General features: G+C 41.2%; 1 protein-coding gene across 9 annotated transcripts in view; it reads right to left on the reverse strand.

Annotated features, from left to right (window-relative positions):
- NCKAP5 (NCK associated protein 5) overlaps nt 1-25,662 on the reverse strand; it is a 918,990-nt gene that overhangs the window by 189,600 nt on the left and 703,728 nt on the right. For all 9 annotated transcript variants that reach the window (XR_012506967.1, XM_045508840.2, XM_045508844.2 and 6 more), the window contains one exon: nt 6,576-6,644. Coding sequence is in view for 8 of the 9 variants with exons in the window: in XM_045508840.2 (XP_045364796.2) it covers nt 6,576-6,644 (69 nt within the window). In the remaining variant the exon portion in view is untranslated. The remainder of the gene's footprint in view (nt 1-6,575; nt 6,645-25,662) is intronic.

Below are 25,662 nucleotides of genomic sequence, written 5' to 3' on the forward strand. Positions count from 1 at the left end.
CCAAGTTAAAGCATATCTAAGAACTATCACAGAACAAAATAAACCATATTTTCTGTAACTGGTGCTTTTTCTTTGTCCTTTATCACTTTGTTATATCTAATCACAATGGTGATAAATGTTATTCAGCCCACAGAAATTGGCCAATAGCATAATCTTGAAAATCTTTCAGTTTTTAAATGTTCATTCCAATTCATAACTGAGAATTTGAAGTCAAACTATATATCATGTATTTTATTCTTGCAAATTAAAAAAACAACAACAGAAGAACTGATCTATTCATGCTGCTTGAATCAGGAACAATGTATCAGAGTTAATTTATACCATAAATAATTTAATCCTTTTGGATCACAAACTTTGGATTTGATTTACATTCTCGTAAAACTGCCTAATATCAATATTTTCTTTTCTTCCCCCAAACTGGTTCCTCACTTAAACTAGTCTGTAGAATGGTGGCCGCATAAAATAGCTCTCTGCGTGATTTAATGGGAGTCATAAATGAGTATCTTATCTGTAAGAGCTTACAGAAGTAAATATGTTATATCTTTGTAGTCCAAATGTGTTTGCCCTATAGGCTTGCAGACTCTCTCTGATACAGTTCCTTTTGGCATGTACTTTGGACAAGTGTTTACTCTACTTGAAAATTGAACAAAGATATGTGAATGCATTATTTCTTTACCTCCTGACATGGGGTTATATTACCCATCAGAGCTCACAGGTTCTTTGCAGAAAGGCAGGCAGGTGATACAAACGCTTTCCTTGGCACTGTTTATAAAGATCGTTTCTTGGGTTTTGTTACTACTATGACCAGCTCAGCTTCTCTGATGCATCAACAGAACAACTGTTCGGCGCTTGCGCCTGCAACCTCTAATAGGTTCACAAGATGATCCCTGGAATGGGTCCCTGCCCTCACCAGAGCATCGTGCCTCATGCCCTTAGCACTTGGGCTGCAAATCATCACACACTCGCAGGCCCAGCTAATGAGAACAAATCCCTTCCAGTGTCATCTGACAGCTTTCCTCTCCAAAGAAAAAATAAAGAACAGCTGGGCTGGGCCAGGGGGACCTGAGACACAAGCGAAGCTGACAGTCCTCAAGCCCCTGGCTTGTGTAACAAGGTCCCTGAGGCTCAACATGGCACCTTCCCCCCTTCACATGTAGGAGAGGAGCAGGGCTGCAGGGGGGACAGGGACAGGGACGTCACAGAGAGGGCCCAAGTCCACCTCTCCTTTCCTCTCAGGAAGGTTTCTCTCAGATGAGCCAGCTCCTCTGACACCTGGCTCATCTTCGACCCACACATCTTTGTTCTTCCCTGTCAAGGGTAGAGGGATCATGATTTCTCCCACATTCCCCTGAAAGGGGGCAGGCAGAGGGAGAAGTCAGGCTGCAGAGATGTCTGCTGTTTTATTGCAAAATGGTCCCTGAGGCTGAACGAGAAGCCCTGCCTCGGAGTCTCTTCTAAGAGGGAACCTACTCTCACTGCATCTGCAAGAGGTTCAGGGTCAAGGGTGGGGTTGAGGGTGGGGGACTGAGGAGCTCAGTAGACTATGCTTAACAGTCCTGGCCTCCTGCCTGGTGGTCTTGCCTGCATCCACTCATGTGCTTTTTTTTTTTTTTTAATTGAAGTACAGTCAATTACAATGTGTCAATTTCTGGTGTTCAGCACAATGTGCTTTTTAATTTTATTTATTTATTTTATTTTATTTATTTATTTTAATGCAAAGCCACTGTCATATCAGCAAGGTAAGTTAAAAACCCGGTAGCAGAAGCACAGGTTTTGGGAAATGTGCTTTGGAGAAGTTTTCTGTGTTTCTGAGCTTGGTTTATTGTACTAAGGTGGCTGAGGGCAGGTGCGAGGAACACTGGGACAAGATCACAAGAAAGACCTAGGTTCAAATGCTGCCTGTGTAGATCACTGACTGATATGTGGTGGGGGGAGTGGAAGTGGGGGGGGAGCAACCTGACTTTTCCCATATGTAAAGCAGGGGAACCTCTAAAAGAGTTGTGGAAAATGTATGCGATGACAGACATAAACAGAGAAACTGCCTTGGGCAGTACTTGATAAAAAGCAGTCATCCCATAAATGTTAAATCTGAATTTGGTCACTCAGACTTCAGAAAATAAACCCATTTTAAGGAAGGACGGTTTGAACATATGGGCTTTTATTTGTAAAGGAAAGAAGTATGCGTGTGTGTGTGTGCATATGTGTGTGTGTGTCTGCGTGTGTGCGTAATATGCATGTATAAATATAAGTCACTAAGCACCTATATTATTTATTTATGCTGTAAAAAAATCCTATAAAATACTGGGGTGGGGGAAACTCATCTATATATGTATGTGGGATTCCAGCAAAAACTAATTTGGAAATTAATTTGCTGCTGATAATCTCCATTCATTCATTTACTTATTCAACAAATATGCATTAAGTGACCTAGTCTGGGCCAAAAATTGTGCTGGATCTTGGAGAAATAGTGGTGACTAGAACACAGGTGCTGCCCGTGGTGGGCTGAGTCTAGAGTGGGCACAAGAAGTCGATCATCTGTTGATTTCAAGATCTATTTGTGAAATGAACATTTGAAGCATGTAAGAGACATGAGCAGCGTCATCTTTCATCTACATTTATCAACACAATGATTTTAAAGATAACTTAGGTCACAGACGTGATGACGAAAGCTGATGGTGATTCCACAATCTAGTCTTGGCAGATAGCAGCAGAATCCGAAAGAAAAGTTAAGAACCATTCTTAGCAACTTGCTTCTGTCTTTAGTCAATCTTGGTTTAAAATAAATTCTGAAGCTTTTTTCTTTTTTCTGAACTACACCCTGGGGTCTGCTTTTCCCTGCCCCTGTGCTCTGAAGTGCAGAGCATGGAGAAGTCGAGAAGAACTCAAATACTATATATAGCACCCTCGCTGACTGTGGAACTCTGGCCCGACTCTGATGGTCTGATGGGGAGGCAAGTTTTCCAACTTCGCTGTGCAAAAGCTGTGCTTAGGAAGTTTGTTAAAACTGTCAATTTCCTGACCCATCATTCTGCTTAAGAAGGGCTGAGTGAGGTCTGAGAATCACATTTAAGCAATCGAGACACATGTTCCTTCTGGGCAGAAGGGGCCCAGAAACACACTTTGAGAAACACCAGGACAGGGTAAATTTTTTTGCTCACTGTTAAGAAATTGAAATAACCCTAATTTCCATGTGAGCCCACTGCCCTTCTATCATATCCAGCTAGGCAGAACTTTCCTCCTCTTGTGGACACTTTCTGAAAATGCTCTCTAAGGCACAGCATTCAGAGATGTAGGGCAGTGGTTCTTAATCTTGGCTGAATATTATAACCCCCTGGAGGGCTTTCAAAATTCTAATACCCAGGCCCCACTCCAGAATCAGATCAGAATCTCTAAGCGGGGGGCCCAACCAGTGGTATGTTTACAGCTCCCCAGGTGAGCCCAAGTGGGAACCACTTGCCTTTCTAGATCTCAGACTTTACCTGTCCCAGCCCCTCCTGCTAAAGATGCCCTTTCAGCTCGGCTCCCTTCACCATCTCCCCTCCCCACTGCTCCTTCTGCCCTTTGGTGACTGTGCTGTAAGTCCTCCAAGTCCCCAGTGCAGTCCATTTCCTCTGTGAGTTGCCCGCACCTCATCCCTCTGGGACTAACCACCCCATCACTGCTCCTGCTAGGCCAGGGGCACCTTGACGTCCCCGGGCCTAGGTGAGGCTGATAACAAACAAAAGACTTGGAGGATACTGAATGCATCTAAATGCAAGGTAGCAGTTTGAAGAGATGTTATTTTACTTATTTAAATGTGTCCTTATACTTCTCTAAATGGGAATAGATTGGTCTTAAAGGAACTGGCAGAGGCAATACCGAGACTACACAGCACTTCACTGCTTGCCAGCAAACTGTCTGACAGTTGGACAAAGAAGCTGAATTCCAACATGAAAACCTCCAATGGCCCCCCAAATCAGGATTGGTCCTTGGTTTTGCTTTTGCATTGCAAGGCGAGGAGATGAGGGGTTGGGTAGCAGTAGAGGTGGTAACGAAGTAGCAAAGTGTGTGCACGTGTATGTGTATGTGTTTGTGTATCTATGGATGTGCATCTGTTTCTTCTGAATAAACACATCCTTCTATTAGAACACACAGAGGGCATGGCCAACTCCCAAGTGTTTTCCCCAAATCTTCAGTATGTTCTTCATTTCCAAGAAAATAACAATCAGTGCAAAAGGGATTGCAGAACACTTTAAATTTACATTTTATCCACCTGTGCATGTTTTATGAAACCCACTAGCAAGGAAATAACTTACATGAAGCCTTACCTTGTTAGTTTGTCTAATTAGTATAAAAAGCCTTGAAAAGAATTTCCAGTTGGCATTATTATTACATTCAACTACCCCTTGGAGAGTGTTCTCTTACAATGCGTGGAAATGAATTGTCTACTCTCATGCAATTAGTTACAAAACAACTGGCATGTGTAATCAGGGGCCAGTATTCATGAATACAAAACATTTGTACTGCTCAGAGGTGGTTCTTTGTTGCAAATCACCTCTTTGGCAACAGTTAATTTCTGCAATTAAGAACATAGAGAGTCTCCCTCTGAAAATTCTGTCTTCAGTGGAAACTTTATACTAAATGATTTTGTGGGTGAAAACCTAAGTTTTACAGGACACGTTCTGATGAAACCTTCAGAAAGTAGGCATAGGGGACACAGAAAACAGAAGGTGAGTATCCATAAAGAAATACTCTGAGCTTTAGGCTGATAGGGTGGGTTGACTTGTGGGCAAATTGTGACAAATAAGTTTCTGTGGTGTGATTCACATACATTTGATTTCTGAATACAGATTAAGTCTCGTTCGAAATTTCTGGGCAGGAGTTAAATGAAATTTTGTTGATCAATACATATGACCCAAGGGCAATATCTGTTCCTTTTAATATCCTTGGATCTATTTGGTCTGTCTTGCCCTAAAACTTTGATTGGACCAAGAGCCTGGGGAACAGGGGGAAGAAGGGCTGGACTGGCCTCACTAGACCTTGAGTCATCACTCCCCTTTTTCATGTCAACTTACTAGTTCTTCTTTTAACTTTGGACATTGTCAAGATTATTCTCAGTCCTTTTAAATCCTGACAGGGCAGAGGACTGCAAACACCATTTTGCTTGATTAATGAATATATATGGCTGGAAATATTAAAGAATTAAAATATGAAATAACTAAGCAATTTTCTGGGGACATTCTGTGGGTTCTTCAACCACTATCAGTAACTGTGATGCAAAGTGGTCTGTGCTGTGAGGATGATGGCTCTCACGTGGGCAGCGCATTACTCGGACACACGGTTATCTGGGCCCACCTCCACCCCCAGAGTCTCTGACTCTCTGTGGCTGGGGATGGATCTTAAGAATCTGCATTTCTAACAAGTTCCCAGATGAGGCTGATGCTGCCAGTCCAGGGATCACATTTCAAGAACCACTGGTGTTGGAAAATACCAAGTACAGGTGGAACTCTGAGGAAAGACACCATTTCTAGTTGCAAGGGAGGAGAGAAGAATACGGCGGAGGTGTTGACACCACACGTGGGATCTGAGCCTGCTTTCTTTGTCTTTTAACCCATCACCTCTGGGACAGTCAAGGGGAATATCAGGGGGAGGGAAGGGGTAAGAAAGTTCAAGGGCATTCTTGGAAAAGATATTCCCAATTGTTAATGAGGAGGAGAAGACTGAAGATACAATACCAGTTTCCACTGGTAAGGGAATGGAACTTGATGAAACATAGTTTCTCTTATTTTCTTAAAATCAGTGTTAGTTATAACATAACAACTCTCAAATGGAATCTCCTAGAAGGATATGTGCAAGTTTTAGAGGACTGGGCCACTGACTAGAAAAGTTATCCCATTAAATGAATGACTCCAATCACCAGCCATGTCCCAGATGAGAGCTTGTCAGGGAGGCCAGTGGCCGGTCCTAGCTGGCTGGTACAGTACAGATAGAGGAGAATGAGGGAACTGCACACACTTCGATTTTCTCCTCGCCTCTCGGGAACTCTGAAATGCCCATCTCTGCCTTCATCTTTTCATTATCATCAAATAATATTTCTTGAGTTTACTCATGCGCGTGGCCCTGTCTCCTTTCAATCTGCTCAAATTTTCTTCCTCACTTCCCTTTCTCTTCTTGACTTGTTCTCAATTTGCTGATTTTTTCCCTCCGGTTGCCAGCTGTGAACATCATCCCCACCCACTCTATCCAGGATTAGCTTTTTCAGAAATGGCATCCAATTGGAGATGCAGCGGGTCTGAGGTGGCTTTTTTCATTCACAGGCTGGGATCACACTTACTGGACAGAAGGAATTTATCATACAGTGAAGCATACCCCCACCTATGCCCCAAGAATATGAAACAGTAACCAAGAGGAATTTGCAGATGCCTGCAGAAGGATTCCTTCTCCATATCTACATGTTTACAACCTTCCGTTGAAGGAGAAAATGCTCGTGTTCTCTGGAGACTGGTAATAGACATATATTAAGATCTGACATACATTAAGATCTGGGAATCCTGACTAGTCCAGCCTCTTAGCCAGAACCTCAACATCCCCCTTACCTCATCGAGACATCTCTCATACTGTTCCCTTTGATTTTCATTTTCCAAAGCCAATGCTGAATTCTCTGCCTGCAGTAAAGATACAAAAATAATACAGCTAAATCAATGAAATGTTGTGTTATGTGACAGCTTCTTCAATACAGTTACTAAATATAGCTCCTCAGGATCCAAAACAATTTTGTAGAAGAATCTTTGATAAGTTTGTTCTAAGTACTATTATAAATATTTCAGGGATGGCTTCCATCTTATCAGCTTGTTCACAAAAAAGACATTATCACTGAAAGAAATGCAAAACTTGATATTCGGAACAGGTAGAAAATCAAATCATGGCCTGACGTGAAAGCGTTCCGTAAAAAAGATTACAATGTTTATTTCATTCGATGAAAATGTAAATGTAAGAAGTGCCTTAATCCACTTCATTAAGACCTGTCACGGTTTCACAACTTGAGATTTGTTTAGGTCATGAAAAAAAAACCTCAGGTAAATTCCTGAAAGCGTAATTCCAAATGCAGACTAAACACGTTGTTTCCCTTGTTACTCAGTGACTTTTGACCATGAGACTATACTGAGAAATTGGAGAAATAAACTATACTTGAGTCCCTCTGACCTCCCTTCTCTTTTTGAAAGTGCTGCTTTCCTGCTCCTCTGAGCCTTGTGGGTACCTGAATGTTGAATAGGTTACTATGGGTTACTAGGGAGAATATGCTTACTAGGTTATTAGCAAAATAATAAGAATAAAAGTCAACAGTAAAAGCATATTAGGTTTTAGAAGAACCATGAAATGGTAGCATGAGAACTGCCCTCTGCATTAGGTGACCTGGGTTCACTCCGGCCACTGCTGGTCCCAGCCTGCATCCTGACCTAAGTTACCCTTTCCCACGGCTGCCTCCCTAATCCCCTCAGCAAACCCCCCCTCACTACAACCCTGCTGACATCATTCTATTTACTCATTTCTCTAACCCTACAGTGCACACAAAATTGTTACACTACAAAAAATAATAGACAAATTCACAATTTCTTTTTTCTTTAGAATGCAGGTATATAGTAAAAATACTGTGTTCACAGGATACTAGACCAGCTTGCCCCCACCCCACACACTTTAGTGTGGCTATGCTCTTCATCTGACACTCAGTTCAGTTCCTTTGTTTCTGACAGTAGTTGAATTTAATTTCCCTTCTTCTTGTTGGTTTCATTTTATTTTCCGAATATGGAAAACGTTAATGATTCCAAAAGTCAAAACTATACTACAAGGAGTGAGGAGTCACTTCCTTTCCTACCCCTTCGAGCCCATCCCACCCACCTAGGACCGGTTCTTACATGGCTGTCATTACTTCCCTGGCTGTCTCACTCTACTGCTACCATCTAGGTACCATCCCGTGCCTTGCCCCCTCCTATTACACATGCAGCAGTCAACTTTCCCCTCACACTTTTCCCCTACAATTCTCTAGTCGCATTCTTTCTATTTTGTCAGAGTTGATCACTTTCGCATGCTATTCTTCCACCCTTGCCCTGTATATCCTTTTTTAGCCTCTTTACTGGATGATGATTGGGGAGGTTGGTCTTATATGTCTCTTTTATTTCTATAGCATCTTGAAAATTTCCCTCTTCTTTTCCCCTTCACAATCACACTTCCAAATGGTACCTCTCCTCTCTCTGCCTCCTTTCCCCCAGAAACACTGCCTCACTGAGATGGTCACCTTAGGTCCCACACACTTTCAAGCCCTGCCCACAGCCAGCCCTGGGAACCACATCTCCACCTGTGATCAGATTTGAGCTCGTGGTGTCACAACTTCTCTTTCTGGGGGTGCTTTCCTTGTACCCTCTGCTACCACTGCCCTGGGACACACAGGCTTGCTGCCAGAGTGCTGTGGGTATTTGATGTTTATTTTCCTATGGACAGCAATTTGATGTCCTAGTGTTCTGTTTTCTGGTAACACAGAAGATTCTATTTGTGCTTGGTTGATTTAAATCTTTTTTTTTTTTTTTTTTTTGGTAGATATATGAAAAGTTTCAGCTTTAGGCCCATTTGTTACTTAACAATGAAACTCAGGTGGCCTGACTGAGCTAGGATGTGCACAAAAGGTGAAGACAACGGATGGCAAACAGTCTGCTGGGAGATGCCCTAGCCATTGTCGGATCACCTCAGCCTAGTTGTCATTCAAGGCTGAGGAGCCAAACTCCTGTTACTTCTTTAGGTCTCAATTCTAATACTTGGCTTTGACCTTTTGCCTCTGGGCTCGAATCCCTGTTTTAGCAACTCCCCTTAACTCCCCAACACTCCCATCCCTCCGGCGGATCCCACCATGTTCACTCCATTCTCAGCACTGACACATGTCTGTCCTGAAGCCCCATCCTTCTTCCTGACATCTGTTTGGATTTTTAAGTGCTGGTTATCCCTAGACTGTTCTATCATTCCATTCACCCAAACTAAACGGAAAGCTTTTCCTGACCTGCTGCTGTTCCCTCCAGGCCTTGCTGTGGCCTGTCACACAGAATCTCCTTCTGCCTGCAGCAGGTGTAACCTCTCAGCTCCTTGCCCAGCCCAGGTGCGCAGGCTGGGTCCACTCCATTGCCGTTGACCTGGCCATACCAGGTTGTGTAACCTTCAGCAAGTCATTGAACCTTTCTGGGTTTACAGTTCTTTAGTAGTTAATGAGCAAAAGGAATGAACTAGCCATTTCACAAAGTGACTTCTGGTTCCCATATTTGGATACTATGAATCATGGAGAAACTGCTAGAATTTCAATCTTATAAAGTCACGGCTTTCTTTGGAGAAATTAAGCTTTCCTGGGGTCTGCCGCATTTAGTAAGGCCACAGCACAAAGGATGACATGGAGAGAGAAAGGAAGGAATAGCAACACCAGTTTACATAGCTTTCACTTTTAACATCTTGGAAAAACTGTGTAAGGAAATAAAATTGAAAATGGAATTTATATGATGTCTACATTTCTCTTCTACCCACAATATCACGTTGCAATAACACTCGAATTGATTCATTCAGATAATTACCATCATTACACCATTTACATTACTTGCCTCACGTTTACTGCTCTGACAATCTCTTACAGGCAAGCAAATTAAATACCTAAAGGATGCTGGTGAAGACATAGTAGTCACATTTCTGGTTAATGTGTTCAGTTGCAGAGACCAATTTAATTGATGTAATCCTACATATCCCAGGGGACGATGGAGATATTAGCAATTATGCCAGTGAAGTTAAAATAATCTTGAAGTCATGATTTTCTTTAATCCATTTGTGTTTATTAGAAATTCAGTATTAACCTGCTACCAACCGGAGAGAAAAGGGGGGAAAATAGAAAAAGAAAAAAGAAAACTTAATTAATTTTGATTTAAAGAGATAGTGACTATTTGTATGGCAGGGTTGAGAAAGGATAAGGCAGAGGGGGAAAGAAAATATAGGTGTCACTGCTGAGAATTACAGAATGACCACACAGGCTTTGTCCACTTTCAATAAGTATGTTATTAAATCAGTGTACTCAGAGGACGTCATTAGAGCCTTCAATCAAATGTAGTAGTGGGTCTTTGGGTTCAGCTTTGTCTTCCACAGCCATCAACAACTTTTGCTAGACTTAGCAGTCCCTGATTGAGAGGATTTCCTGCTCTGTGTGGTTTTCTCATAATTCCAAATTATAGGGATTTAATATGTTTCTGATTTCATCCCTGAAGTCCTTCAAGGTCTTTACAAAACTGAAGAGCTTCGTGGAGTAAATCTACATTGCTTTGGTGTACCATGGAAAATGGGTCTGATTGAGTATATACTTAAAAGGAACTCTGTTTCTTAAAGGCCCTGCTCTGTGAATGGACAGGCTGGCTAGAGCTGACAAATGATTACAGGGACCAAGGCTTCTAAACCACTGCTCTACATGAAACTGCTAAGTCCTTATTATGTCTAAATCTTTCTCAATACATCTGTGATGCTTGAATGTTTGTATCCTCCCCAAATTCATATGTTGAAATCCTAATGCCCGAAGTGAGGGTATCAGGAGGTGGGGCCTCTGAAAGGTGAGTAGGTCATGAGGGTGGAGCCTCACGAATGGGATTGGAGTCCTCACAAAGGAGGCTCTGAGGGTTGCTAGTCCCTTCCCTCCAGCAAGGACACAGTGAGAGGGGGCAGACTATGGCCATGAACCAAGCAGAGGATGCTCACTGGCATGTGACCATGCTGGTGTCTTGATCTTGGACTTCCTAGCCTCCAGAATGGAGAGAAATAAATTTCTGTTACTTATGAGATACTCAGTCTGTGGTGTTTTGTTACAGCAGCCTGAACACACTAAGACAGTATTCTTTTCTACAGACCAAAGGTAGAACAGTTCTATACAAAAAACTTTCCTCTGCATAAAATAACAACTCCACTAGGATTTTCACCTCTTACACTCTGTCCCCACTCATCTATGCAAACACGTATTTGCTGCTGGATAGCATATGCCACCTCTCAGGTCAGGCCCAACCCCTGTTCATCTCACGAAGGTCAAGTTCTTATTCCCTGGGCTACACCTTTTGTTCCACTGTTCTAGATGGAATATGCTTCACTTTCCCATTGGCCTTTCTAAATTCTACTCATTTTTTGTGGTCTGGCTAAGATCTGAACCTGAAAACTTAAATGGGGGCATATATTTAAATTAAAAAGTAATTTCAGATGGACAAAAAGGTTTCAGAAACATTACAAAGAATTCCCCTCTACCTTTCACTCACATCCCCCAAAGGTTAACTTTGACCACACTTGCCTTATCCTTTGTTTTATGGAGGAAAGAAGAAGGTGGAAAGAGAAGGATGTCCTCTGAAGGGGAAAAAGGAAGAGAAGAAAAACTCCAATTCACAATAGTTAAAAGGGCTGCAACACTGCGGCTTCCCTTCTGTAATAGCTGGCCTTTTACAGAATGACATCTTCCCAGCTTGCAGAAGACCCTTCCATTTAGCAAAGGCAAACAGGTCAGAATAAGGTCAGGAAAAAGGCGTTTCTCTAAAAATCATGGTTTGGGAAAGCGCACTTGTTTATGATCGCACCTCCGAACAGAGTCCTGTGGCACGTGAGCTAAATACCCCAGCTGCCCATTATAGTGCATCCCAACAACTTCACTCTGTGGGCTGAGAAACTTCACGTTCAGCCTTAAAAACAAAACAGAGAAACCCCAGATATCCTTAATTACACTGTAGTCTGTTCTATTTTGAAAACTATCTAAGGAGAAGGCCCTATGGGAGTGGCCGTGTGTGCCACGCCATCCAAGACTCTACATTTCTGTCTAGTAGAGTGGTAGAAAGCCTGAACACAAAGGATACCAAGAACTGGACCTGGATATTAAATCTTCTTCCTTTTATCTTCATCAGTTAAAACTCATGGGGTTTCAGGATTATTCATCTCATCATGTCTAGTCATGGCGGTGGTCATGTTGGCAGGGGTGGGGTGAGGCGGTACACAGTGGAAGAGCGTTTCCCACAGACTGCTTTTAAGATCATACCTGGGCCAACGTCTAGAGCTGCTGTGCATCTTGGAGGCAAATTTTCCCACTCTACAAAATTTCAGGAAATAGTTATAAGCTCTGTCCATCCACCAAAGGAATAAGACATGCATCCCTGGAAGGCTTAGAAAAAAACCTCTGTGCCCATACATGCATAGATACACTGTCAAAATGTCCTTACCCTTGTAATAATCTGAGGGATGCCCAGTAAGTCTGGCCCAGCACAAGTCACTGGGGATCTAAATTCAAGTAAAATAGCATCCATGGCTCAAGGAGTGTAGGATCCCAAGCAATGAGAACCTGTTCTGCAGGCCATGTCCGCAGGTTCATTTTAAAGAGTTGATTAGAAACCACTTCGCAATGAAACCTCTATGTACTTTCAGAATTTAAATCCTTGGGTGGAGCATTAGACTAGAGGATGGCAAACTTGAGTATGCATCAGGATGACATGGCGTGCATGTTAAACCACAGATTGTTGGGTACCATCCCCAGTGTTTAGATTCAGTGTATTTACGGCAGAGCCTGAGAATGTGCATCTCTAACAAGTTCCCAGGTGATGCTGATGCTGCTGGTCTGGGGACCACACTTGGAGAAGCAGTGTCTCAGAGCGATCAGCTTCAGACCTCCTGCCTCCCCCTGGCTCCCACCTCCTGTAGTAGTAGAACTGTTCAGGAGCTTCTCAATGCTTCTCTGGAATTGGGGATGGTCACCACACTTGTCATCTCTGCCAGGAAGCCTTTACAAGTCTCTTGATGTGAAATAGGTCCCTGAGCTCTTTGCTTCCACAATGTACCGACTACAGGTTTCAAGTAGAACACCTACCGTAATGATTTTCACTACATACAGATAAAAACACCATACAGCTTTGCACATTGCTTTCTCTGAGTCTGCTTCTCTCCCCCCAGATCAGTGATTCTCACTGCGGGAGAAAAGCCTCTGAGAGAATATTTTTCTGTGTGTGTGTGTGTGTGTGTGTGTGTGTGCGCATTTAGAACAGAAAAAAGTGTGTGTGATTTGGGAAAGTATTATTTGATATTACATTGTATCTGGAAAATAATAAAAGGTAATGCTTCCATAATACAAACAAAAAGAAAGCTTAATAATTGTCTTGCCTATGAGGATATGCTGGAAAGAAATCCATGTTTGGAGCTGACAGGCAGTAGGAGGGATCTATCATCCCGGGAGGAAAATGTGAGATTCTAATTGGAGGCCACAGCGTGCTTTGCTAATTTCCTTTCAATTTTTTTTCAATGGAAAGAGGCCTGGCCTTTGAAGTCAAGTGAGCATTTATTTGGATCCTGATGCTGCTTCTTGCTTATCATCACCTCAGGCAAGTCACTTGGACTTTGAGTCTGTCTCCTCCTTGATGAACAGGAGTGATATACACACCCACTACTCTTCTGGGGTTGAAGGAGATGACGAATGTGAAACATCTAACACAGAACCTGGCCCACTATAGAATGTAGTCAATGCTAATTTCCTTCTGTCCTTTACAGAACAACTCCCTGCTGGACCCTGGGCAGCTCACATACTTTATCACAGGGAAGGGTGCTGGCCGGGATAGAAGTCGTCCTGTTGATTGGGAAGGTTTCAGCCAAGAGTCCTCAGAACTGGGTATTTTAAACAGCTTCACATACAGATTCGCTCAGGCGCTGGCCCCTTGCACCCGCGGTCTCCCTCTTCTGTGTTGCCCCTTCACTCCTCTCTCTTCTTAGTCCCACTTTCAGGTACCTACTTACCAGCTGCCCTCTCCCGCTAGATAACCCTGCTCTCAGAGAGACACTCTGAGCTTCGTTCAAACTAAGATTCAAAGCTGATAAACAAAGCATGAAGAGGATTTGCATTTTAAGAGAGGGTTAAAGAGTGAATCTTTAATTGTAGCATTTTAGGAGCTAGAAGGTGGGCAGGTATGCAGGGGTGGGGAGTAGTCTGGGAGAGGGCACTGCATCATCAGTGATCACCTACTAGGATTTCCCGTAAGGCTTAGAAGGACTTAATCGTAATAATCTCCATGTCTTCGAGTAGCTGAAAAGAACGACGTCCTTCCTAAACTGTACACATGAAATAGTCGCCTACCTGATTTGTGGATGCCTTATACTCTTATAGCTCCCTGCCCACCCTTTTATTATAGACCCCATCACACAATAGTCCAGGATGGTCCACATTCCTCCCCACCACTCCCAGTGCTCTTTGAAGGCAGACACCTTTGTCTTCCACACCCTGCAGTGTGCCAAGAACGTGGAAGGGACCCGTACTATTGGTAGTTCTGATCCTTTGCATACACAATTCTTGCATCCTGTGGATGTAGACCACAACTAGGATTATAAAAAGAAACGTTAATTGGTTTAGGGAGATGAATGTTTCCGCTTCATGCTTCCAAGATTCTGTTTCTTGGTTCTACTCACACTTGCTTTGCCAACCCTTGCTACTTGCACAGGTCTTGACATTTTGGCAAATCACCACAGCTGCTGGTCCCCTTCTGCCTGCCCCACCCCCGCTCCCACCCCCACGGCTATAAACAAGAATGGAAAAGCCCAAGTAAACCCTTCAGACTGACACAGAGTGAGAATAACAAAGCTACACAGACACAGAATAGTAACTGACACATGCACCTGAAAATAGGCTGCACACAACAGCCGCCGGAGTCACATGCTCACATCAGAAAATCAGCAAACTCCTCTCCAGGAGCATGCTGGCAAATACTGAACAACTGTTTCTTTGAGAGAGAAGAACCTGCTTTGTGGTCTTCTCCGATTTCTATGGTGTAATTACTCTCATCATGACTGATTTCCAGCTGCCAAACACAGAGCTGAGAGGAGAGCAGAGCAGAGTACTTTCATGTAGCATTCCTACTATACAGGAGAGAGCACTGTGGTGGAAGTCAAATGTTGTAACATAATTAGGAAGTGATGAATTTTGAGTATATATTACCCTTTATCTTGAATCAAGATAAGTTTATATAATTTAATTTATAACTGCCATGTTTCACAATGAGCTTGTGATATTCTCTAAAAAGTACCAATTGGCTCTCAAAAGCTGGCATGAGCTGGCTTCTGCACACCATCCCGCACACCATCGCTTCTATCAGAAAGCCTGAGAAGAGCTCTCAAATGGTGTGATCACGCATTTCTATCTGCTAACACAGAGGGTTGACTACTTGTGCCTGCTTTTTCATCCAGGAACAAGTCTGCCCCAATGGTGACCATCAGGTCTCAGCTCAGATGCCATTCCCATCTCTGCTTTCTTCCTAACATCTGTTTTGATTTTGATTTATGTTTGATTTTGGAAACTCAAACATAAGGCTCTATAAATTTATTTTTAAGGGTACATGTACCTCCTCCCTAATTAATGAGGCTGCCTCCTTTGTCTCTGCATTTGCTAAGGGGGGATTTACCTGACCTCCTCTCCCCTGTGACTCCATCCCCCACCCTCCACCAGCTAGAAGAGGAAAATGGGTCTTTTCAGCATGGAACAGACTGTGCTTGGGAGTCAGCCTCGTGTTGACTCAGGGAAGTGAAGATTTGCGTATCTGACAAGTGTGTGTTTTTCAAGACTGGTAGAAACATTTCATTATTCCAAACATTTAATACTACTGTCAAATTATTCCTATTAAAACCGAAAACCTTAGCAACTTAAAAAATTACATATTTGTGCTCAAAATGTAACAAGTATTTTTAATTGTGACAGAACCAAAAATTCAGGTTCTCTTAAATTCTTAGCAAAAACAACCTTTGAACATATTTCACTCCCCAAGTGTGCTTTCAGAAATACCAGATCTACAACTTTCAAGTAATAGGAGACTAGAGTGAATTCTGTGGTTTTGGAAGAGTCGCAGAGAAATTTCACAGAGCTGAGATACATGAAAGGATCTGATCACTCTGTTGAGTAAAGAATGTCTGTGACATTAACCATCTGTCATTTTAGTAGTTGAACTATACAAAACTTGACTGATTTACATAACATAATATCAATTGATATTCTGACCCTATGACCTCATTTAACTGAAGACCCCTAGACTATATGGGGTAGATGACATTAGCCCCCCCTTTACAGATAAAGAAGCTGAAAGAGACAGTCCATATACATCCTTTAGACTACAGGGTTTTCTTTATATACACAGTCCTTATTCTTTAACTATTTTGAAGAAAAAACATATAAACAAATACAGCCTGAGAAATATAACCTGAGCGGTTGTCCCCACTCTACAAAGAAGCAGGCAAAACTGGTGGTTGAATTGACTGGGAATTCCTTCAGGAAGAGGCATCTCTGACCTCTAAACTATACAGGAACGGAAAGACAAAAAGAGGAAGTTAACAAGCACAGACATTTGTGTTCCAGGAATCATTTTACCCCACCGAGGAAGTTACTTTAACATGTGAGTTAGAACTACCAAGATAAATCATTACACATGCACCAGATCGGCACAAACATAAAAAACGTGTATGGCATGTGTAGACAAACACGTGGAGAAACAGGATCTCCCATACACTACTGGTAGGGGTGGAATTTAGTACACGACTGTACAACAGTTTGCCTCGACCTACTGAAGGAGAGGAGACTCATACCTCCTGGCCCAGCAGTGCCATTTTCAGGTACCTCCACTACCGGTGCCTGTGAACACACACAGCAGGATGGCAGTACACATACATTCACAGCAGCTTTGTTCTTCCCAGCTCCCAGATGCAAATAATTCAAGTGAAGATTAACAGTGCAAACTGGTAAGTTGTGATAAATTGATGTAATGGAACACTATACAGAAATAAGAAACAGTAGAATAGAGAGCATGTAAAGTATAACATGTACGAATCTTGCAACGATACCACTGAATAAAAGAAGTAGGAAATACATTTAAACATATTTATACACACATATGCATAATCTCTGAACATGATTCCATGTACAAATGTGAAAATTGGAAAAATTAAATCATGTTGTTTCGGGATACAAAAATAGGAAGTAAAACTATTTTTTCAAAAGGCAAGAAAATGATAATTCCAGAAGTCAGATGAATAATCGCCTCTAGTGGGGAGAAAGGGGGCTGTGATAAGAGAGGAGCCCATGGGCTCTGGGCTACTAGCAATATTTCATTTGTTGACCTAGTAGCAATTACTCAATTGTTTGCATTATAATTTTTCACTGTAAAAATGCATTTATGCACTTGTCTCTAAACACATTTCTCTCTCTCACACGCGTGCGCGCACGCACACACACACACACACCCACACACAAACACCCACACACACACCCCTAATAGAGCACTAGGCAGGCTTGAGGGCAAAGGAGTTCTGGAAGAGATTCGGTGTTCTTGGGCAGCCCAGGTCTGATGTAACAGGGTCAGAGGGTGCAGAGTGGGGACACTAGCCAAGGCTAAGGACAGAGAAGTGGAAGGAACCAGACACTGTGATGCAGGGGAGGTATGGTGACCAAACGTGTATTTTAACTAACTACCAAGCACCAGTGACAAAGAGGGACTACAGAGGCAGGTGAGGAGACCAGAAAGCATGTGACTACAGCATCCCGTCAAGGATAACCTACCCCTGAGCTAAATCAGTGACATCAGGAAGAAGGAGGGAGATATACATTAGAGAGAGAATTCAGAACACATTCACCAGCTCCTAACCAGCATCTAGATGAGGACAGCAACAACCAAAGAGGAAGCAAAGGTTGATATTCTAGGTCTCTGTGAGGGTAATAAAATCTTTGATAGAAAAAGAGAGTGAAGATCGACAGATAGACAGTGTTGTGGGAGATTTTTAGAAAGAGTCTATTGCTTTGCCATGTAACATTTTTTTCCTTTCCCACAGAGAAGACAAAAATGACAACAATGTGTAACCCTTGTTCTGAAGCAAGGTGTGCCCGCAGTCCCACTGACCTCTCCCAGCTTTCTCCGCATTGTTTGCACGTTTACAAGAAATCCTTTTCAGTGGTGCTGATGGCTCACTCTGACTCTCGCTTCATCTTTATGGAAGAATACTGTCACTTTTTTACCAGAGACAAGGTTCTTATCTTGTTGCAGAAAGAATTCAGAGATGAGACGTGGAGGCTAAGAAAGTAAAGTGACTATTTATTAAGCGATAATACGCTCTCAAGGGGAGAGTGGGCAGATTCAGGTAAGCAGCTGTGCTGAGTTTCTTTGGCAAGCTGGTTATATGGGGTGTAAAAATGAATGGGAAGAGTATCATTGGGAGGGAGGGTTTGGAGTCATATTTCCTTATTTTCATCCAAGCTCCATCTTCCCGAGGGGAGGAGGGATTTTTGTTCTTATTTAGTCTTGATCGGAAGTGTCGTGGTGTTGGTGCATGATGGGTATTTCTAATTTGCAAGGCTAATTTTATTGTAATGAGGGTATAATGAGCAGAAGGTTACATTTGGACGCCAAAGATTTGAGCCTTTTCCCACCTATCTTTGTCTGTCTCTAGGATCCTTATCACCCCCAAATGTGTGGTTTCCTGTCAGTCCAGAGGATCCTGCTTTTCTTTGTCTGCCCAAGGACCCCAATTATTTACATGACGTATGGTTTCCTGACATTGGCCCATGTTCTTCTTTCTCTGCTCGTATCTAGCTATCTATCTGTTCTAAGACCTTTGCTTAAGAATTCACAAGGAAAATGGTATTATGCTTTAGGAAGATTGCAACTACATTTAATTATCATGCATAACCTCTAGTCTTTCTACTGAGGACAACTGCCTTGCGTTGGTGGAGTGGATGGACAGTGGAGAGTCAGACAGAGGAAGGCTGCCTCAGCCCTGCTGTCCACTCTCATCTGTCCCCAGCATGAGGGGCCACAGCTGCTCCCACACTCAGAGCTTTCTGCCTTCCTACCAGGAGGGAGTGCAACAGAGGTAATTCAGTGTCTAAGGATAATTTAGTTTGGCTGTTGCCTGTAGCTGAATCCATAAGGACATGTGACACCCCAGGACTTATTTCTATCATTTGGTGTCCCCAGATTTCCTAACTGGAGTTAAAAAATGTAAATAAGTTCTGGCCATGAGAAAGGAGTTACCCTCAAATTTGTGACAGTTCTCAACATAATCAGTTTTGAAGAAACAAGTAGTTCAGCTTTGTATATTTGAGATGTGAGAATAACATCTGGAAGGGACCCATCCACGAGTTGGAAAGGAGGGTCTAATTTAAGGTGGAAGCCAGGGCTCAAGTCATTGGTGTAGCTGTGACAGAGATGAGCAAGGGAGTTCTGGAAAATGGCAATTATGATGACAGAGTTAACAAGGATCGATGATTACCAGGCTTTGCATTCAGCACTGAGTATAGTTTATCTCACGGAATTCTTACAGCAACACGACCAAGAGACTGTTAAGCTCATTTTCCAGGTGAGCAACCTGAGGCTCAGAGAGGTTTAGTGGCTTTCTTTAGGTCACACAGACCTAACTAACTCAGAAGTACTGTAAACCACTGCAGTAAACTTCTTGGCACCCTGAACTCCCGACTGTTTTTGCTTTAATGAAATTATGCTAAACTAAACCTCCTTCTAGAAACTGCACTCCCGGTGTGCAAGTCCAGGAGCTAAAAGGGAGAGGCTGATCTTTCGCTCCCCTTCAGAGAATTGGCAAGTGGCAGAATTTGCTTTGAAAATCATGAGAAGAGAGAGAGAGCTAATATTTTTATACACCACCCTGATTCTTCTTGTTCTAGCTTTTAAAATTTCCTGGATTACTTTGAATGGGTGAGTGGGGGGGAGCTGGAAGATGTTTTTAAGCCACTGGGACCCCGTGGTGAAAAGGGATGAGGGAGCTGAACTATAATTCCTTACTGAGGGCTGGATAACCAAAGAATAAACACCCCAGCTCACAGCTCAGTTCAGGGGCAATAACAGATATGTAGGTTGGGAAGCTGGCTGCCACCAATTTTATTAAAAGACTTTTCTGTTTGAATTACACATCATTTTACCAGGATAATATTGGATCACTGTGTACACTGTGTACTTACCCAGTGATGCAACTAAGGAGGTATTTTATACCTAGATGACATCTCAGAGAGACTTTTTAAGTATACACATAGTGTCACATCGAGAGACCTGGGTTTTTGGTTGTACTTAGTGGTGTTAAAAACATTTTTAGCAGTGTAATGTGGCAGAGACCATGGCCAGGAACATATGATTTCAAGCTCTGGCATTTACTTGCTGTGACATTGATCAAGTTGTTTTAACCTCTCAGGGTTTTATTTTTTCTCCCTCATCATCTTACTGGATGAGGCCATCTTCAAAATTTTTTCCAGCTGTAAATCCCAGATTTCTTTGAATTTATAGTAGTAATTTTCCAGATATAAATCATCATAAAATCATAAATTCTTAAGAGATGAAGAAGCACATCATACTTTAATTTCTGGCATAGTACAACCATCCCTTTTATAAAATTCTGAACATCCGTGGTCCTCACTGTTCCCTTCTTTGAGTGAGTCCATGAGAGGGTCAGCCAACTTCTGCTACAACTTACAGAGCCTGGCTGGTCTTATTTCTCTTAACCAGACTTTGATGCAATCTGTCGAGCAGAGAGAAGTGTAACCAAACCAGAACGAAATTTCATTAAGACAAACATGGATTTTTATGTTTTATGTTAGGCTGTGCACAGCAAAGCTTATTTCCATGTCTCAACAGATGGTTAGGAAACAATGTCTTGTTGATCTAGTTAGAGCAAACTGTATACAGAAACTCTTCTGTGTAATGAGACAGTGTGTATGCAGTTTATATATGTGTGTGTTTATCAGTATGTGTGTGTATTTATCTCTGTGTGTGTGTGTGTGTGTGTGTACACAGCATAAGCCAGCACTGTAAGACTAGAAACCATTCAAGTGCAGCAAGAGTAAGGTCTAGGAAGAGGTTTGTAAGTAGAATACCATTTCATGTCAAAGGAAATCGGCAGTGATATGAAGGGCTTGCAACATGGTCCCAGAATTGTCTAGAAATGAGCTGGTTACAAGTACTGTTCCAAATGTTAATACCTGTTGCATTTATATCATTTCCACTTGCTATCATGCCCTTAAACTCCAGGAGGACTCTGTTTGCAACTGTGTAATGTTTTCTGTTTTTCAGGTTATACTGATCAGGTTTGTGTGACAATCAAAATAATGTTTGTGATCCCTATTACTATTGATTTTGCCCTTGGAACAAACTGAAAAAGACAGAAAGATGAAAACTGAAATAACAAAACACCCTACAAAACACACCCAACGCTCATACATATACAAACCAGAGTTTCTCCACCTCAGCTCTAGGGACATTTTGGGTCAGATCATTTTTATGTCTGGAGGGACTGTCCTCTGTGTTGGGGGATGTTTAACAGCATCCCAGTCTACCTACTATATACCAGTAGCATCCTTCTCACCCAGTTTGACACCAAAGTCTAGACTTTGCCAAATGTCATCTGGGAGGGGTACATATATATGTGTATACAGAGATCTTTATATATGTATGTATATAAGCGCATATATCTATACATAGGTCTCAGTGACATCACACCTATATTTGCCTGGCACTTTCAACTTTCTGAATAAATTTGTGAACTTTTAGAGTTAGATATCGAGACTAATCACATAAATTTATAGACAAAGGAAATGCAGCCCAGAGAATGTTAAGTAATGACTACCCACTCAGCCACTGTGATTCGTCTTTTGGTATCATTCACAAGAATATCAGGAGTGAGAGATCTCAGCTTCTTCAAATCCACTCTTTATTTTACAGACAAAATTAGATCTCTACTTTTTATTTTTTCTGCCCTTTTAGTCATCACATTGAGCATTTGGATCACGTGCACTCATAGATTGGGTATTAAATAAATCTTAATTTTATCCTTCAGGTGGTAGAATTTTGCCCAATTTCCTTGAAGAGACACTTTCACAAAGCACGTTCCCTTTGATCAAGTTAAGTGACGGCTAGGTGGAGACAGCTCCAGGCTAGGGTCTGGAGCTGTCTCCACCTGCTGAGTTCCTCTTACTACGGTGGCAGCTAGAGCACAATTATCTAGTCAATTGCTCTGGAGGGAACATCATCTCAAAAACATGACCAAGTTCACACCATTGTAATTAATCAGGCAACTTTTCTAGTGTGATGGCAGTTAACACTTCACAGACTTGAAATTGTCTTTTTAGCCCCAGAAAGCACTGTTACATTAATTTTTAGCTCTATTTACATAAGCCAAGTCCACATTTGGATGCTAATTAGCAAAATAATACCCACAATGCAATCCCACATAAATGTTTCACCTCTGGGTGGAAATACATTAAATAAACAACATGTTAAATGAAATAGGATTGTGTCAGTGTAAAATATTTGCTATACAAAAAAAAAATATTTAAAATCCCTTATGAAAAGCCAGCCCCTTTACATTTTTAAAAGCTGTCCTAGAATTACTGTCTTTTAAGAATGTAGCTTTTAGGAACTATCAAGACAAGACTATATAAAGAACTATTTTAAAAGAACAAAGAGCAGAGTAGCTCTGTGCATTAACTGCATGTAAATATATGTCAGGAGTCTGAAAGGAGCTGGTTGTGATTTGCAGATACTAGTATAGAGTTTTCAGCCATAATGATGTTACATCATCTTTTTATGTTTGAGAGCAGAGATAAGACATTCGTACTTCTAGGTGACATGCATTTTGCTTTTCTAAACCGAAGGTTCTCATTTTCTATCAGCATGTGAATTATTAGTTTCACAGCATTTGAGGATTCCTGAGTTTCAGTGCATACTGGTTTTTCACTATCAACATCCATATACAAAAAGCAATTATTATTGTGCATCAGAATGATAATAAACCTGAATTGAAACATAAGGTAAAAAAAAATCTGCATTTGTCTGGAACGAAGTCTTTTTAAATCTGAGAAAGGCAATTATAATTTAAAGAGCCATCATAACATGGTTAAGAAATGCATGATCTGAGAGAGAGGAAGTTGTAAGGAGGCACTTATCACACACTGAGGGAAAAGTGGACGAGGGCTGATGTCCAGTTAGAACTCAACTAGCAACTCAAATCTCTGCTAGGTATCACTGGTAAAGGTCAAGGGAACAGAGTTACGACAGTGAACTTTAAAAATACTGACAGGAAACAAGAGTACTGGTCTCTATGTACGTTGCCTCTCTATTCACGTAAGACCATTAGTCCCTTCACAGAAAGGCGTATTGATTTACACAGACACACATTTGTCACATCCTGTAGAGTACATTAAAAGCTGCCCAAGTATTTCAAATATACTCTGCAAATCTGCTTTCTTATCTGTGTGCAGTCTGGGATCTTAGCTCTAAGATATTTTCAACATGAACAGCTTGATACAAGACAAAGTCAGCAACTTAAACACGTAGCTCTGAGACCTCTCCCTGATGGCTTATTGAGAAGTTGCTCTCATGTTCATGGACGCTAACGGGGAATTCATGGTGTAGGAGGACGGCAAGCATTAGATGCAGAAGTGACTCTCCAAGGAGGGATAAGACATGGTCTTTGTTCTGCTCATCCTTGTGAAATTCCCCAACTTTCCTTGTAGTTTGTCACTTTCACCTGCATGTGACTGTCCTCTAGTGCCAGGTGCAGCTTACGCGTGGGAGACAATGTGGAGTCATGGATGGGGGCAGGTGGGTGGCTCTGGCATCCACCTACATGGATGTGAATTCTGGTTCCATAACTTATGAATACTCTCACCCTGGGCAAGTCACTCACCCTCTCTACCACTCAGATTCCTCATCTATAAAATGGGGGTATAAATAATACCTGGATCACAGGTCGTTGTGAGACTCAAATGAGATAATATATGGAAAACGTTGAAGGAGATGTCTGGTTCACAGCCATGCTACATTGCAGAGCTGTAGCCACTTGCCACCTGTGGCTATTTAAATTAAATAATTTAAATTAATTAAAATGAAAAATTCAAGTCCTCAGTCACACCAGCCACATTTCACATGCTCAGTAGTGACATTTGGCTACATGGTGACCATATCAGACAGCACAGATAGAGAATATTTCCAGGTTCTACTGGATAACACTATTCTGGAAAATTTATATATATACACACACACACACTTATTTATTACCTAATATTTTATAGGAACTATTCATCTGAGGCACAGACCCATGTCTGATAGTCACTGAAAGTTACTGAACATATTGACTTGAGAAATAAATATACGTTGACAGACCTCAACTCATTATATTTTTCTTACATTTTTTTCTTCCAAATATGTTTTCATCTTTATCTCATTTTACCCTTACAATATCCTTGTGAGGTAAAATATGTTAGACATTCATCATTTGCATATTATAGAGAAACAGATGCAGGGACAATGTCTATGTTCAGAGGAGCAAACAATGTCTATCCCTTGGAGTTTTGAAAATAAGAAACAAATAAGGTAAGGAATATTACTCAGGAGGAATAGAGTTCTTATTTTTCCTGATTCAAAATTAATAAGAGATTATTGGGAAAAAACATAGAAAATACACAAAAATGTGAAGAAAACAAAATTTGCTTCAAATTATAAAACCCACAGAGAGCCACCATTAACTTTATGGTGTCACTTTCTAGAAGCATAAAATATATATTGTATGTTACAGTTTATTTATTAGATGACAATTTTGCTTTCCACTTAAAATAGAGTGGATAGTTTCCCACTCCATTAAAAATTATTGAGTAACATATTTAATGAATGCACAACAGTTTATTATGGGGCTATATTATAGATTATTTAACCATTTTCTACTTCTGCTATTGAAAATAATACTGTAAGATTGTGATTAAACATAAATCTCATTTTAAATCATGGATTATTTCTTTGGATGGAGCCCTGGAAACAGAACTACTGGTGAAAGTCCTAGAATGTTGTCAGAGATTCCTGATCCGCATTACCACGTGGCCTTCTTGAAGGGATTCATTGATTTTTACTTCCCCAGGAGGAAATGTGTGTCACTGCTCCTTCTCCAATGCTGATTAGTACCTTCTAAACATCTTGCCAATTTCACAGGCAAAATAGTCTTTTGTTATTTCATGTTATATTTCTTTGATTACACATAAGGCTAATTTTCCCCCCGTGTTTGAGCTAAAGGAATTTTCTATTCTGTGAATTGTCTCTTCATATCCTTTGCCTAGATTCCTGTCACAATGTTTTCATTATGGATTTATATTAAACTTCATATACTGAGGATAGCAAAAATTCATTTAGTTCTGAAATCTTTTCTCTTTTCCTGTCTTTAATTTTGTTTATAATATTTTCATGTTCATAACTTTTAAATGTTTATGAAGTCCAATAAAATCTTCTTTTTCCTTTGTGACTTCCTTCATTGATTTTAAATTAGAAAGCCCTTTTCCCACTGAAGAGCAATTAAAAAGACACTTGTTTTCCTCAAGTTTAATAATGTTTAAATTCACTTTTTTGGGTACATTTACCTCTTTGTTCCATATGGGATTTATATTATGTTATGCTGTCAGGTAAGCATCTTATTTTCTTTTCAAATAGTGGTAAAATTGTTTCAGAACATTTACAGAACCAGCCTTTGTTTCCCAGTTGATGTGTGATATCCTTTTTATAAGTACTAAACATTCAAAATCGATAAAGCCCATTGCCAGATAACTTACACTGTTTCATTGACCTACCTGATCTAGAACAATAATCACACTGC

This window comes from Camelus bactrianus, chromosome 5, assembly GCF_048773025.1.
Source record: "Camelus bactrianus isolate YW-2024 breed Bactrian camel chromosome 5, ASM4877302v1, whole genome shotgun sequence".
Taxonomy (NCBI): domain Eukaryota; kingdom Metazoa; phylum Chordata; class Mammalia; order Artiodactyla; family Camelidae; genus Camelus; species Camelus bactrianus.